We start from the raw sequence: 15,587 nt of genomic DNA on the forward strand, positions 1-15,587 counted from the left end.
CACCTCCTTTGACCTGCTGGTCACGCTCCTTTTGATGCAGCCCAGGATACGGTTCGCTTTCTGGGCTGCGAGCACACACTGAAGCCAGCTCATGTTCATTTTCTCATCAACCAACACCCCCAAGTCCTTCTCTGCAGGGCTGCTCTGAATCTCTTCTCTGCCCAACCTGTAGCTGTGCCTGGGATTGCTCTGACCCAGGTGTAGGACCTTGCACTTGGCATGGTTAAACTTCATGAGGTTGGCATCAGCCCACCTCACAAGTGTGTCAAGGTCCCTCTGGATGGCATTCCTTCCCTCCAGCGTATCAACCGAACCACACAGCTTGGTGTCATCGGCAAACTTGCTGAGGGCACACTCAATCCCACTGTCCATGTCACCAAAGGTGTTGAACAAGACAGGTCCCAGCACTGACCCTGAGGGACACCACTCTTTACTGGTCTCCAGCCAGCCATTGAGTCATTGACCACAACTCTTTGCTTGCGGCCATCCAGCCAGTTCTTTATCCACCGAGTGGTCCACCTATCAAATTGATGTCTCTCCAATTTAGAGACAAGGATGTCATACAGGACAGTGCCAAACGCTTTGCACAAGTCCAGGTAGATGACACCAACTGCTCCACCCCTGTCCATCAGTTCCATCGCCCCATCATGGAAGACCACCAGATTGGTCAGGCAGAATTTCCCCTTAGTGAAGCCATGCTGGCTGTCACCAAGCACCTTGTTGTTTTTCACGTGCCTTAGCATGCCTTCCAGGAGAACCTGCTCCAAGATTTTGCCAGGCACAGAGGTGAGACTGACTGGTCTGTAGTTCCCTGGATCATCCGTTTTCCCCTTTTGAAAATGGGGGTTATATTTCCCTTTTTCCAGTCATCGGGAACTTCACCTGACTGCCATGATTTTTCAAATATGATGGACACTGGCTTCGCAACTTCATTTGCCAGCTCCTTCAGGACCCGCGGATGGATTTCATCAGGTCCCATGGACTTGTGCACATTCAGATCCTTAAGGGGGTCTCAAACCAGATCCTTTCCTACAGTGCTCCCAAGGTCTTCATTCTCACAGTCCCTGCGTCTGCCTTCCAAGACTTGGGTGGTGCAGTCAGAGCCTTTGCCAGTGAAGACCAAGGCAAAGAAGTCATTCAGAACCTCAGCCTTCTCCAAATCTAGGGTAGCCAGATCTCCTGAGAGCTTCCAGAGAAGGCCCATATTGTCCCTAGTCTGTCATTCATTTGCAATGTACCTATAGAATCCCTCCCTGTTATCTTTCACACCCTTAGCCAAGTTTAATTCTAACTGGGCCTTAGCTTTCCTCACCTGGTCCCTAGCTTCCAAGACAACATCCCTGTACTCTTCCCATGCCACCTGTCCTTGCTTCCACCTTTTATAAGTCTCTTTTATCCCCTTGAAGTTTCCTCAGGAGCTCCTTATCCATCCAAGGAGGTCTCCTGGGCTGCACTTCCTTCTAGTTGGGACGCAACACTCCTGAGCTTGTAGCAGGTGATCTTTGAATATCAGCCAACAGTCTTGGGCCCCCCTGCCCTCTAGGGCTATATCCCATGGAACCTTACTAAGCAGGTTCCTGAGGAGGCCAAAGTCCGCTCTCTTGAAGTCCAGGGCAGTGAGCTTGCTGTTCTCACTGTCCTAAGGAACTCAAACTCGAGCATCTCATGATCGCTACAATCAAGGCTGCCCTGGAGCATCACATTTCCAACAAGCCCTTCCCTTTTGGTGAGCACGAGGTCAAGCATGGCACCTCTCCTTGTCGGCTCCTCTATTACTTGCAGAAGGAAGTTGTCTTCCACACAATCATGGATCTTCCTGGATTGCTTCTGCCGGCCCGTACCATCTCTCCAACAGAGATCAGGGTGATTGAAGTTCCCCATAAGAACAAGGGCCTGTGAGCGTGAGGCTGTTCCTATCTGTCTGTAGAGTGCTTCATCCACAGAGTCCTCTTGATCAGGCGGTCTGTAACAGATCCCCACAGTAATGTCTCCCAGAGCTGTTCTCCCTTTAACCCTGACCCAGGTTCTGTTAACTGGGTTCTCTGTTAACTGATCACCTGTCCCCAGACAGTTTCATACTCTCCAGCCTATCCCTAACATAAAGGGCAACTCCCCTTCCCCATCTGCTGGTCCTGTCTTTTCTAAAGAGCCTGTAACCTTCCATTCCAACACTCCAGTCATAGGAGCCATCCCACCATGTTTCTGTGATGCCTATTATATCATACCCCTGCAGACGTGCACACACCTCTAATTCCTCTTGTTTATTCCCCCATACTATGGGCATGACTGAACTCTGTCCTCTTAGAGCATTCCCTAGCCGACACTCTGTCACTCAGACAAAATTCACTGCAAAAAAAAAAAAAAAAAAGGAAAATTACTTTTCCCCACTCTGAATATTTGAAGTACACCTACTGAAAAGGCTCACATTGTAGAAGCTGAAATTGTAACTGCTCCTTTAGTTCACAGAAAGCAGGATGCAAGAGACCACATGACTGCCATCTCCAAAATCATGAAGACTATCAAGGAAATTAAAGGTTTATTTTGAAGACACCTAGTCAGATAAGCTGGCCAGCATGTCTAAACCTCTAAACCTTTTCAGAGACATTCAAAACATCTCAGATCAAAAGCTTTGATCATAAAGTCATCCTTCTGCAGTTCAACTTGCTTTTACTGTGTAGCAGATGTTTATTAGTCATATCACCTTAAGGCAGAAGAAATGAAAGGGATGAAGGAAGGAGAATGCATCCATCATCCAGAACACATCAAAACTTGGTACCAACAGGAAGCCATCTATGGAACAGTAACAGCCATTTACAGACTATATGGAGGGTATTTTGGGGGGGTTTGTTGGTTTGGGGGATTGCCTTGTTTGGTTGGGTATTTTGGAGGGTGCTTTTTTAGAAATATGTACAAGCATATACTTCAATTTTTAAGCAAATTTCCTAATGAGGTGCATGCCTGCATTGTATTTGCTTTCATATTATCTACCATGTCTTCTAATCTGCAAAACTAGAACAAGTATTTCCCATCATTCATAGAGATTATCTCTAACTTCCAAGTTTCTAAGATTCTAAGAGTCTAAATTCTAAGATTATTTCTAACTTCCATTTTACTGAGAGCAACAATAAAACCCCCACAAAAACTGAAACACAAGCCAGTTCTCCTCCACCTTCCCATCCTCCATCACCTTATTATTCTTCCTGATCATAAGATCAGCTGAGGACCTTGGTGCCACACTGCCATCCAGATTCACTTTAAAATAATGCCACTCTCCAAAATAAAGCCCTAAATAATTCTTAATCCAAGGGGAATCCAATACCGGAAGCTATGTGTCTCAGCTATTCTCATCACTGAAGAAGTCATCTAAAGGACATGTTAGCCCTTGAAATGCAAAGCTACAGCAGCAAGGTAGCAGCAGACCCAGCAGTCCAACCCATGTTATACACACACAGATTCTGGAGATGTTTTTTGTTTGAAGATCCAAAGATGCCTCCTGCTATTGGAATATACACAGGTTGGACTACAGCACTTGCCAGTTGAGATCCTACAACAGTGAAGGGAGCAAGGTTTTTCTTTTGCACCTCAGCACTTGACACACTCCTCCTGAATAAAACAGATGTATCTTTCCTCCTATTATTTCCAATTACCAGAAACTAATATTCTACTTTATAAAGACATATGCTTATACACACAGAAAAATCTAATAGCTATATATATATGCTGCAAGTTTGTAGACGTAGCTACATCTTTAACCTGCAAGTAAGATAACTACATCTATTACCTGCAAGCCAGATAAATACAGAATCTTATCAACTAGACATTGTGTTAATGCCATTATTGTATACTTAGAAACTCAAGATTTTCTGCTAATGTCACGTAACTCTGTCATATGGAGGTCCCAAAATGCTTTGCAAGATCCCAATAACCTTGTGTTATACATAGGAAAGACCAAGATGCAGAAGTCTTAATGTTATCTTATGAACTCCCCTCAAAAACATATGGGCTAGGACAGCTGTGCGGATTTGTATTTGACACCTTATCTTTCAAGGATATTGCCTCCCCATGTTACACAAGCAACAGTCAAGACATTCTTTATGAATTATGTATCTTCTGACTCATTTTGATTCTGTCAAAGCATTAAACACCTTCACTTCACATTCAGGTAATGTAAATACAGTGAATTACATGAGACCACCCACCATCAAGATTTAAAGTTCCAGGCTCTTACAAAATCAATCATCTGCCTGTCTAGAAAGACCCCTGTCTGTACCTGCTTCCATCTATTCTAGCACTTCAATGTACTCTACTGCAGTTGAAGCTCATATGTCGCTTATGCAAGGTGAAACATCTTACCCATACTCAACTTTGATCCTCTGCCAGCTGGCCTATTATATGATATCATTTGAGTTTTAAAAGAATGCATCCATGTATTTGTTTTTCCCATTTGATAAATATTTATGAAGATTTTATTCTACTCATAACACATGCATACTATAACTAATCTTCCTTTTATTTAGTCATGCATCTTAAATGAAAACAATTTTGAAGACTGGCTATTCCTATTGCTGAGCTTGAGCTCCAGAAGTCAGCATATGAAGTGAAATTAAGCCAGTTTGGAAGGCAAATTAAAAAGACAACACCAACAAAAACCTAGCACAAGGGATTAACATGAGTTTCGCAGCAAATGGAGTGCAGTAAGTACTTAAAATCTGCAAAAGTTAAATGTTTGAAAGAAAGATCTTCTTCTAGTCTTGGGATAAAGGTTGGACTTAATCTGAAAGGTCTTTTCCATTGATTCTATGGTGCTTGGTGATAGTTTCTCCATTCATTAGGATGTGAGCTATCAGTCTAAATAACATTAAAGCATTATTTCATGATACTAAGATGTAGCTAGTCCAACTTCCACTCATTTCTAATATCCTATATTGATTTTGATCAAGGCTGATACAGAAAAGATGCGCTTTCAATAACTGAACTATCACCATCTAGTTTTTTTTTTGTTTAACATTCATATTGTGGACTAATGGAATGATAGTGGAACTGAAGTCCAGGTGCCTGCCTATCTCACAGGAAATTTAACTACTATCCAACTTCCCTTGCCCAAGGTCTAGCTGTTCTGGGATCTCTCCAGTTTCTAACCTCTCAGATTTCTACTGCATTCACGGATTTTGAATGCAATTTTGAATATCACAGTACTTAACTGAAGACATTTAAAAAAATCATTACTTTGACACAATACAGAAAAAAAAAATCAATGAAGAAAACTATGCATCTGAATTAGAAAATTTCTAAGGGAGACAACAAAATAACACAGGCAATTCCATCTGCCTTGTTACATTTTTGGAGTAGTCCTATCAGATGCATGTTGTTTATCCACAACAAATCCTCCAAGTTACTGAAGATCTGATAGTCACTGCTGTCATCACAAGGAAGAACTGAAAGACTTGGAAAATAAACTGCAAACTGTATACTTGCAGCACATAGAGTTCTCATTTCCACCAATAAATGAAGTTTTGAAAAACAAGCTTACCTTGTCTCTACCAATTTCTCAACTCACTGTATGATCAGATCTCAGAAGCTACTCCCCTGCCCTTCAGCTCGCTCAAGCACAACTACTTTTTTACTGCAGAACACTTGAAAAGCAGCTACACAAGCCTGAGTACATGTTTATTACCATCAATATGCAATAGCCTCAAGAGACATCCATGCATCATACTCTGTTAGAAAGAAAAGGAATCACGGTCTTCAATTCCATGCTATTTTTTCCCAACGCTGCAAGGACAAATTAATTTGTAAGCCAGATCATTCCTTTCAAGAGGATGAAAGACAGCCTTCATCCTCTTGAAAAACAAAAAATAAAAAACAAAGTGCATCCTCTCAGTGACTTCTGCTGCTATGGGAATGTTGCAGGAGCCTCTCAGTAGACTTCCAAAGCCAGGTCTGATTCCCTATCAGAAGCTGCAGGAAGCTCCTGAGAAATGGGAGAAAGGGCTAGGTATCTACACTGGCTCCATCTCCTCTATAATTACAGAATCACAGAATGCTTATGGTTGGAAAGGACCTTACAGCTCATCCAGACCCAACCCCCTGCCATGGGCAGGGACACCTTACACTAGACCAGGTTGCTCCAAGCCCCATCCAGCTGGCCTTGAACACTGCCAGGGATGGGGCAGCTATAGCTTCTCTGGGCAACCTGTGCCAGCATCTCACCACCTTCACAGCTTCTTCCTTATATTTAACCTGGACTTCCCCTGTTTAAGTTTAAATCCATCACCCCTTGTCCTGTTGCTACAGTTACTGCTGCAGCTCCTCTCCAGCACCCTTGTAGGCCCCCTTCAGATACTGGAAGGCCGCTATGAGGTCTCCACGCGGCTGTTATGAGGTCTCCACGCAGCTGCTCTTCCTCCAGGCTGAGCAGCCCCAATGTTCTCATGCTATACACATGCCATTTCCACCTCAGACCACAGTTCTGACATCTGATGAACACTGACACTGATGGATCAGTGCAAGTAAAGGCAGATGCGCTTGCCTTTGTACAGTGCGAGAAACTCAGATGTACTATCCCTTCAAAATAAAAAGGCAATTATGACTTGATCTAGAAAACAAAGAACAGTAAGACGCTGCTCTAGCAGGGGATTTCAGGTTGAAAGAATAAGTTAACTTATATCAGCAATCTTCTACGTTTTAGAGTTAGACCAATGTAACCTTGAACAATTTTAGAAGCACGTATCAGCTTTCACCTGTTACATTCTAAATATTCCTTTTAGCAATCCTTTGAAAATAACATATTACCTAGAATGCATACTGTGACATAGGATGCTTTTCAAATACAAATACATAGCTAGGAACCACACACATTTCTCACCCTCGCTAAAAGCTCCTTCATCTGCACTGTGAACCTATTACAGAGCCACAAACTGCAGCAGTAAATCTGCTTCAGGTTACCTGTAGTACTGGATCTACACTGCAGCACAGAAATCAGATTTCTTTGTGGCAGAATCTGCTATAGCTTTGCTACTACTGGAAGCTGTCCCTAACATTTGTTTCTTAGAGTTATGAACTGCAGTAGTATGCAAGCATAAATAAATCTGTACCACAGCTGTCAAACTAGACTCTGATCAACCAGAAGAAAAACCCTAACACTGGGTGCCTAAATATAAATATTGACAAGCACATGGCTGTCTCTCCCTAATGCCTCCCTTTCTGAAGGATCCCTAAGGTACTCTTAGCTTTGCAATATGCCCTAAATAGTAAATAAGTCCAAATTATCATTCTTTCCGTTATACTTCCCCTTTTTTCCTATTCGCTTTCCTACCACTCCCTTCACCAGGAATATCAAAATAGATAGCAGACCTCTAGTATATCAAATTTGCTTCCAGGCACAGATATCATGAGACAGTATTTGACCATCCAATATAAATTTCCCAGCTATTTAGGTTTCCAAGAATTTAATATCATGGCCACCACATTATTCCATACAACAATCACTTCAAAGCCAGACAGTATCCATTTCCATAATAATGAACATTTTTCTAACTTCCATGCTAATGAGTTCTAGCATGTATTAGCTAAAAGTCACACTTGCTTCACAAGAAACAATTAACATCACAACTCCTAATGTTTACCTACTTGTACCTGTTATTGCACAGCCTGAGGGACACCAAGCCTAGTAAATGACCAAAACCACATAGGGCTAATTTCTGCGATACCTGAACCTCAGTGATTTGCATGGGACATTCACATGGGGAAGGACTGCAGGGTGGGGTTGGCTTCTGAAGCTGTGTGTCAGGGGAAACGCATCCCATGGCACAGAAAACATGGTTTTGCTGCATCTTAATCACAGAAGGAATAAGGGCAATACAACCATTTCAGCTGAATCACTGTGAAAGAAGGAAAGGATATATGAGGTGCATTTTGTAGCTGCAGAAACATTCCCAAGAACACTTGAGAATCTGACAGGTCTTCTACAATCTAACCAGTAACAGAAAATTTCTGACTAGGCATGGAGGTCTCCACAGCATCCTGCTACCCATTTTTGACACAAATGTAGCAGGCTTTTCCTTTTTGACATCAGAGATTCACTTTCTTCTGAAACAAGTGTTCTTTATTCTATAAAGAATATATATTATACAACATAGCATTTACCCGTATTTACTGCTTCAGCCTTTTGGTTTCATTACCTTTGAAATTAGACTGAAGCCATATGGATGTAAGCTATCAAATCCTCAGTCATACCAGTCATACACCTGAATCCATTCTAGATGAGACTATGCTACAGAGACCTCAAGTACATGAGGTTCACCACATGGAGTTTAATCTTTGCTTCGTTTACATCACCACAGATCTTTTGTATCACATCCCAATGTAAATTTACACAAGCTAGAAACAAATCACCTCTTAATTTTAAAGAGCTTTGCAAGATTTCTTTAAGTAGACAAATACTACAACAGACAGTTAATAGCAAGATTCACTCTTTACCTTACATAAACATTTTGACAATCCAGGAAATGTCTTTAAGACCATAGCCTGACTGGGAAAAGACTGGCAATAACAAAAATCACACTCTCTCATACAACTCATTAAAACCAGAAAGACCTTTAAACAGAAAACAGAACAATAATCATCAAGGTGCAAATCTGCAACACTGCAAAGAACTGAACTACCTGTTTCTTTAAGCCAGTTTCTTCAAGAATGGTTTAAAATAGTCACACACAGCACACCCATAAAATGGCTTTTGGGAGCATGTTAAAAGAAAACTTATGACTTAAAGAAGAGTCAAGCCTTGGACAGACCACCAAGGCCGGTCCGTTTAACTAAGTCTCCCAAATCTGATTCTGTTATTACCAGTTTTAAAAGAGATTCACTAACAATCTTAACCCCAAGAATAAAAACATAAACCCCACAACCAGGAACTAATATCTGACAGAGATTTGTTTGTTTACAGAAGGTTTTAAACATTTGCAAAATGAAGGCAAGGATATGCCATATTCTCAATTCTCTTGCTCAGAGAATTTTTAATGCATTTCTTTTTCCCTGAAAGCCCAGTTAGTTACATCATCAAAACACTACCAAGCAGCTTACTTTCATTTCAAAGGTGAGCCTTGCTGCAATTTTGAAGTGGTTATACTCAACTGCTTTCAAACTGGCTCAACACCATAGCACCAATCAATTGCATTAATGTCTCAGCAGAAGAATCTACTAATAAACACAGTACTCAGTCAACATTACCCCACTTTAAATAACACAAGTTCTCCATAGGTGAAGGGCAATACATGCAAGACCACTTATGCTCCTGATTTTGATAGAAAGGTAGCAGCAAAGTATCCTCAAGCAAATATGAAGCATATTGATAATAACAAGAACCCAGGCAAAGCATAACATAAAACCCAAGAGAAGGCTGTAGCATACAGCTCCAGTCATGTGGATCATGACGACTGTTTCAAGTCGAGAGAGAAGAGGACCCATGAAAAGTGTTAGCCTGCTTTTAACAACTATAAAACTGGAGCTCACACATGCTTCATTCAAAAGAAAACCAAAACCCACACAAAAAAGCAATCAACCACCTACAAGCTCTGAGGTGCAATATTAGCATGCTGCTTTCAGTGCCACTGACAACAAAGTCCTCCTTCCTACAGCCTCCTAGCCCAATACACAAGGCAGGTACAAATAAAGCTCTGCTCATCTGGTGATTTTCAGTTTTTATTAGAACTGAAAGTTTAGCTGGACAACAGAGCACATGAAGCATAAAATCCACATTTACAGAGATCCTTGCAAAGCCTAAGTTCATCTCACAATTGTATTTTATTCATTGTTCAGTCAAAGAGGGTTCATTCAGGCAGAGCAAAGACACTTCTGTCACTACGGCATATACACATTTCTTTACCACATCCCACTAACTCAGAGCTACAGATCTGAATTAGAAGTCAGGAAGAGTGGGAAAGAGGAATGGAAATTAACTGAAGAAATATTCATCTCGCTCACCAGCAGAAAATGCATTTAATCAGAACACAGGGCAGTATTAAATTTTCATGACAGAATAATTTGAAATGTACCTAACTCGATTATTTTAGCAGCAGTTCTTACCTGCATTACAGTGATTTCAAGCCTCTTCAAGAAAAAACACCCATGAATTTACTGGTTGTGAGCAATCATCAATTTCTGATATCAAAAGAATAACCTACACACAAACTCAGTAAGTCTATGGCACGGACTATGTCACTCCTAAATTTAAAGGCTGTCAAGGTTATATATTGGTAAAAAGCTCCTTACTTTATTCACATTAGTATTCATGTTAGGAATCCTACTGCCTTCAGATGGTCCACTTACATGGTTATTAAACCTGATCAAATGTTTCACTGGTATAGTACAACATGCATTGAATTTGGCTATGTTATTCCTACTAGAGCCAATGTAAGTTATGTAGACAGATGGGATTCTATCCTGAGCATCAATACTAGAGTCATCTTAAACTCAACCCGGAAAGCTAACCGAGTGATGAGTAAAAAGAACCTGCTCCTGCTGATTTCAGCAGTGTCAGACACAACCCAGTTTGCAGTTCTCAAAGATAAGCCAACACTCAAAACCAACTAATACCTCTAGAAAATAAGCACAAATACTATATCTTGACTTGCTTTAAACACTATAGCTACTAAATAGATACCCAGAAATACACTTACCAAAGAAAAAAGGCAAATTAAGCTTAATTTCTACACCACAAATGCAAACCTGGCTTTCTGTATTTTACTTGGGAAGACACGCTAGGCGCATCATTGATTGGTATACATATACACAGTGACTTCTTACTGCATCAAAAACATTAAACAACAGCTGACTTGATGTCCACAGAACATATTGCTGTAAAAGGGAGAATGCACTTGCACAATTTAACACAAGCTTAGTCTTATTTCTTCCAGCACAAGCCTCATTCCAGTGTCTACTGATGATTAATTTTAATGGCCCTTGATCACACATCCACTTTAGCTTAAAATTCTGAGATTGGCAAAAGAACACCAAAGATTATATTACTAACACCTCTACAATAACAACCTAGTTGCATCCACATTTTCACTCCAAACCTATTATTCTCTGTAAACCCAAGTCTAAGCAAAGCTCTCACCAGTAACCTTTCCCTGGAAAATTCTATAGGAAATTAAATGTAATACTCTATTAAGACTTGTTTTGCAAACAGAAGTGAGAGAGCTCAGCCAAGCATGCAGAGTCATTAAAATGGCTCTTACATATATCATTATAAATTTAATAATCTCCATGACGGCTAGAGTTCAAGTTAAAATGAATGGCAGCAAAGCATGACCAATTGATGTTATCCCAGCTGCCACTGAGCCTCACTTGGGGTTATATTATACTGTCAGAGGCCCCACACTACATGTGCACAAAATACCCTGAACCAGGACCAGATGGGAGATGCAGGCTTCTATACCTATCGGCAAGGAGAGACTTGCATATTAATTTTGATGCATCACAACAGTTACAGTACACTCCAGTGTCACAACTCCCAAATGCTTTTTCCCATTCTACCCTATATCCAGGATAATGTTAGATGCTTAAGGAGGGGGGAAAAAAAAAAAAAAAAGGTGTACTAACATCCTCCAGAAATTAAGTCAATGGAAAGATTTTGTTTCAACCCTCATTGATTTACATCAGTCCCAGAATGCTTCCTTGAAAAAGTAGAAAGAAGACCTTGGCAGCTCATCGCTTAATAGATCATGCGTGGAGCAATTAAAATACATTTGGGACTTCTATTTGGTTCCCCAAATAAGTGTTCCCTAAATGCATTTCTCTCTTAAGTAAGCAGCTGCATTTCACCCAGTAATGAAAGTTTTCCAGGCTGCCTAGACTTCTAATGGGGTGACAGGGAAACCACTTTCATTCTTTAGCAGATTTGATGAAAGTGTGACACTAACCCCCTCTCTCCAAAATCAGACAGTGCTCTTGAACACCAAAGTAAGAGCTAATGGTCCTTTTTTTTCCAACTTACTTTTCAGCTGAAATAAAAACCATATGTATAAGCTACAGGAAAAAAAAAAAAAACCCTCTCCACACAAAGCTGAACACACAGTGTTCTATCACCCACCAAATCTGTGTGAAAACCATATAAATGATTTATACAGTAGAAACGTGTCACATTTTACAGTTTGCTTCACTGATGCCAAGTAAACAAGTTTCAAATCCCAATTGTTCACAAGCCACAGTTCGCCTGAGATGGCAACTTCATTTAGGATAACTTAACATGCCAATCCATTAGCATTAAATGCTACAGTACCACCTCAACACACAGAGCTTCCATAAAGCACTTGGACACAAAATCCACCAGCTGACATTAAGCATGTTACACTGTGCATTTAGTTTCAAGTCCAAGTCACGTCTGGAAACTACAATAAAACTATCACGACAATGAGGATGCTGACAAGCATGCAACATTTTCAGCAGTTTTAATCACCAAATCTCAAGAAAGCCATTTGTTTACCTCTCTAATGATATCAGTGAAAATTTCAAGTCACAAGAAATCCATCATCTGATCAGACTCAATATACTTCATTTACAACACACGTCTCAACAACCAGCAAAAATCCTGCAGAATTTTCCCTTCCCTCAGCGCTTTGCTCCATACATTGAAACAAGCCTGAAGAGACATATTTTCAAATATATAATCAGGAAAAGAGATCTACAGCCAGCTAAGCATAGCAAGCGGTTGCAATTGATAAAAACAGTTATAAGGAGCTCTTCTGCCACTTGTATCTCATTCAGCAATTTAAGCAGAAAGTGCCTCTGCCTTTTGTCACTTACCCTTTTTTGATCTTCCAGTCCATGTGTCACAGGCTTTCTTTTCTGATGCTGACTGGATTCAGAGCCAGGTTCCATTTCCCAGCTACAAAGACTCTTCTGGCCTCTTTAGGCTTTCTCTAAAAATCCATACTCTGAACAACAAAAATCTAAAAATCATTAAAAAAAAAAAGAAAAAAAGAAAAAAAAAAAGGCAAAAGAACTCCTTCAAACCTTGTCCATATTCTTTATCAGCCTTCTAAACTCTCACTTGCCATCACAGCTCATTATCTTAACAAGCATCCATTCTGTGAGCCTCTATATCCTATTTTAGTTCAGATGAAGGTCTCCATTCTTGTGCTTTACAGAAGGATGACAGAGCTGAATCCAAACCCAGTAGTTTGTGCCACATTATTGCTCCATCAGCAGCCTTTTCCTGGCACGGATAATTTATATGTCAATAAAGGTGTAAATGTGCATTTAATCCACTGTGTTGATATTATCAGCATCCCTCTCCTGGGCCACCTTCTTCCCATAAATCAATGTAAACACTTCACAGGGATAATTGCCTTTTGCAAATCTAGCAGGTGTTAATTACGTAAAATCATCCATGCACACTTGTCATCATCTTCTGTGTACTCAAACAAATACCTAAAAGGAGGGGAAAAAAAAAATGGGGTTTTACCAGCTTGAAAGAAAACATAGTTACTAATATTCTTCGCCCACCACCAGGAGCTGCAGGTTACAACTGATACAATAATTACACATATTGCATATGCCACACTCTTCATCCAAGCCTCTCAAAATGCTTTGATGCCTATTTAGTGTGTTGCCTTGCCTTTGGGGCTCCTTACCTAAAAACACCCCAGAATCACAGTATTGTACATCAGTGCTGAGCCTACTGCAATGCCGAGTGAAGCCTGCAGGGATTAACTCCAAACTCAGCCTTCTAGGATTCAAATTCTGCATCTAAAGCCAAATTAATTATTCTTCTGGGGTCTGCTACCCAAGAATCTTTCTCCAGAGCTCACAAGGTTATTATGTGCTGTCTCCCAAAATCCTGGGCACAAGAATACGCACATGAACAGGTTGTTATTATTACTTGGGAAACAAAGTAGCACCGGAAATCCCAGGTTAGCAACTCAACCACCTTATGATACTGCTCCTTTTCTACTGAGGAGGAGAAGTTTACTACAACAGAGACAAATAATTTCCTGAGTTCATTTGTAAGGTGAGCTCAATATCAGTGGGCTTCAATATGCAGGCACCAGAAAAAGCACATTTATTAAGTTGGATTCCATATCTAAAAAGGCTAAATGTTAAACCAATATTAGTGACCTTAGTTGAGTGTGGTATAAGAACACGTATTTGGCTGCACGTTGTTGATACAAGCTCTGGTCACAAGACAAGCACAAAAAAAAAAATCCAAAGAAAATCATATAAAACATCCTAATAATCAGATATTCTCCCATTACTAAAGTATGGGTAGCATGAAAAAGAGATTTACCATAACCAGAGTAAAAACCGTCTATACCCCACTTCCATCTTTCCACAAACCTTCAGCACTACACAAATTGAATACCCAAATTAAACATCTAAGTCTGACATAGGTCAGATTCTTGGTCAAACACATAAGCAGGGGCCATTGTCTGTTGTTGTTTCAAGGCAAACATCACAAGACAATAGGCAGAAACACTGCTTTTGTCTATAACCTCAAATGCTCTTTACTGCTCCTCACCATGCAGTGAGCATCCCCTTCTTTTTCTTCTGATAAGTATAGGAAAGAATATGACTGACTGCAGGAATGCTGCTATGCTTTGCTAGTTGAAAATAAGCTAAACCCCATATCTAACCTATTTTATAGGGGAAGAAGAGCTTCCAGATTTTATTTTGAATCACAATCTCCTCCTGATCTGGTTTCACACCCATGGAAATCATACAGGTAGCTTGAAGGCAGTAAAGGGCCTTTGACTTTAGCAACAAATATCACACCAAAAAAAAGAAAAACCAACTTTTATACATGTCCTGAAGTCCTACCAACAAAATCCTTCTCCTTCAAGTGATTTCACCATGATGTGACACATGAGACTGCATCAGTCACATCGTGTAATGCCATGCTGGAAGAGAATGACATAACCAGTGCAGCTAAGGACAACATCTCTCTACATGAAAGGTCCCCCGAACCAGAAAAAAAAAGAAAAAAAAAAAAAAAAAGATTAAAAAGTACAATCTCTCTGGAAGTTCCTGTGCATTCAGTGTTATGGCTTTCACCATCCCAGAAATAAACTCTCCAGGGAAACATGCACATTTCTATTTGTGTATAGTACTTTGAATATGCCTATAACCTTGGAGCATGCATCACAGCACAAGTTTTTAATATATACATATATACATAAAACATACATATATAAATGTTATTATACACGAGTTTCATACATATAAAAAAAATATTAACAATAAAGAAAAATTTATCCTGAAGCTTGAAAAACGATGTCATTCAAATCAGCCACAAACAAAAACATTTTAATTATTTGGACTGAATTTACCCCTCCAATGAAAAGAAGTTTCACTGCTTATCTCTGCACCTACCTAACAGTGAAAATGGATTTGTTAATGGTAAATTGGTATTAAAAGCAAAATAGACATTTTAAGGAGAAAATAGGTATGATTTGCTGGGAAAATTGATATATCAGGGATGAGAAATCCCAACAAAATGCCAAGTGACCAGAAAATCTTTGTTCTCCCATTTTCCTACCACCACAAGATCCGGAGCCCCAGTCTGGAGGCCCATGGTGCCACAGACTGAA

The 15,587-nt window shown here is 40.2% G+C and overlaps 1 protein-coding gene across 1 annotated transcript in view; it reads right to left on the reverse strand.

The window, feature by feature from the left end:
• NAV2 (neuron navigator 2) overlaps positions 1-13,427 on the reverse strand; it is a 399,914-nt gene extending 386,487 nt beyond the window's left edge. Inside the window, exon 1 of the mRNA XM_057414369.1 lies at positions 12,805-13,427. Within this exon, the coding sequence (XP_057270352.1) occupies positions 12,805-12,879 (75 nt within the window). The 5' untranslated portion in view covers positions 12,880-13,427. The remainder of the gene's footprint in view (positions 1-12,804) is intronic.
• Between the last annotated feature and the right edge of the window lie 2,160 nt (positions 13,428-15,587).

The sequence above is a fragment of the Pezoporus wallicus genome, unplaced genomic scaffold, assembly GCF_028554395.1.
Source record: "Pezoporus wallicus isolate ANWC-B61680 ecotype Strahan unplaced genomic scaffold, APGP_CSIRO_Pwel_v1 contig_5967, whole genome shotgun sequence".
Taxonomy (NCBI): Eukaryota; Metazoa; Chordata; class Aves; order Psittaciformes; family Psittacidae; genus Pezoporus; species Pezoporus wallicus.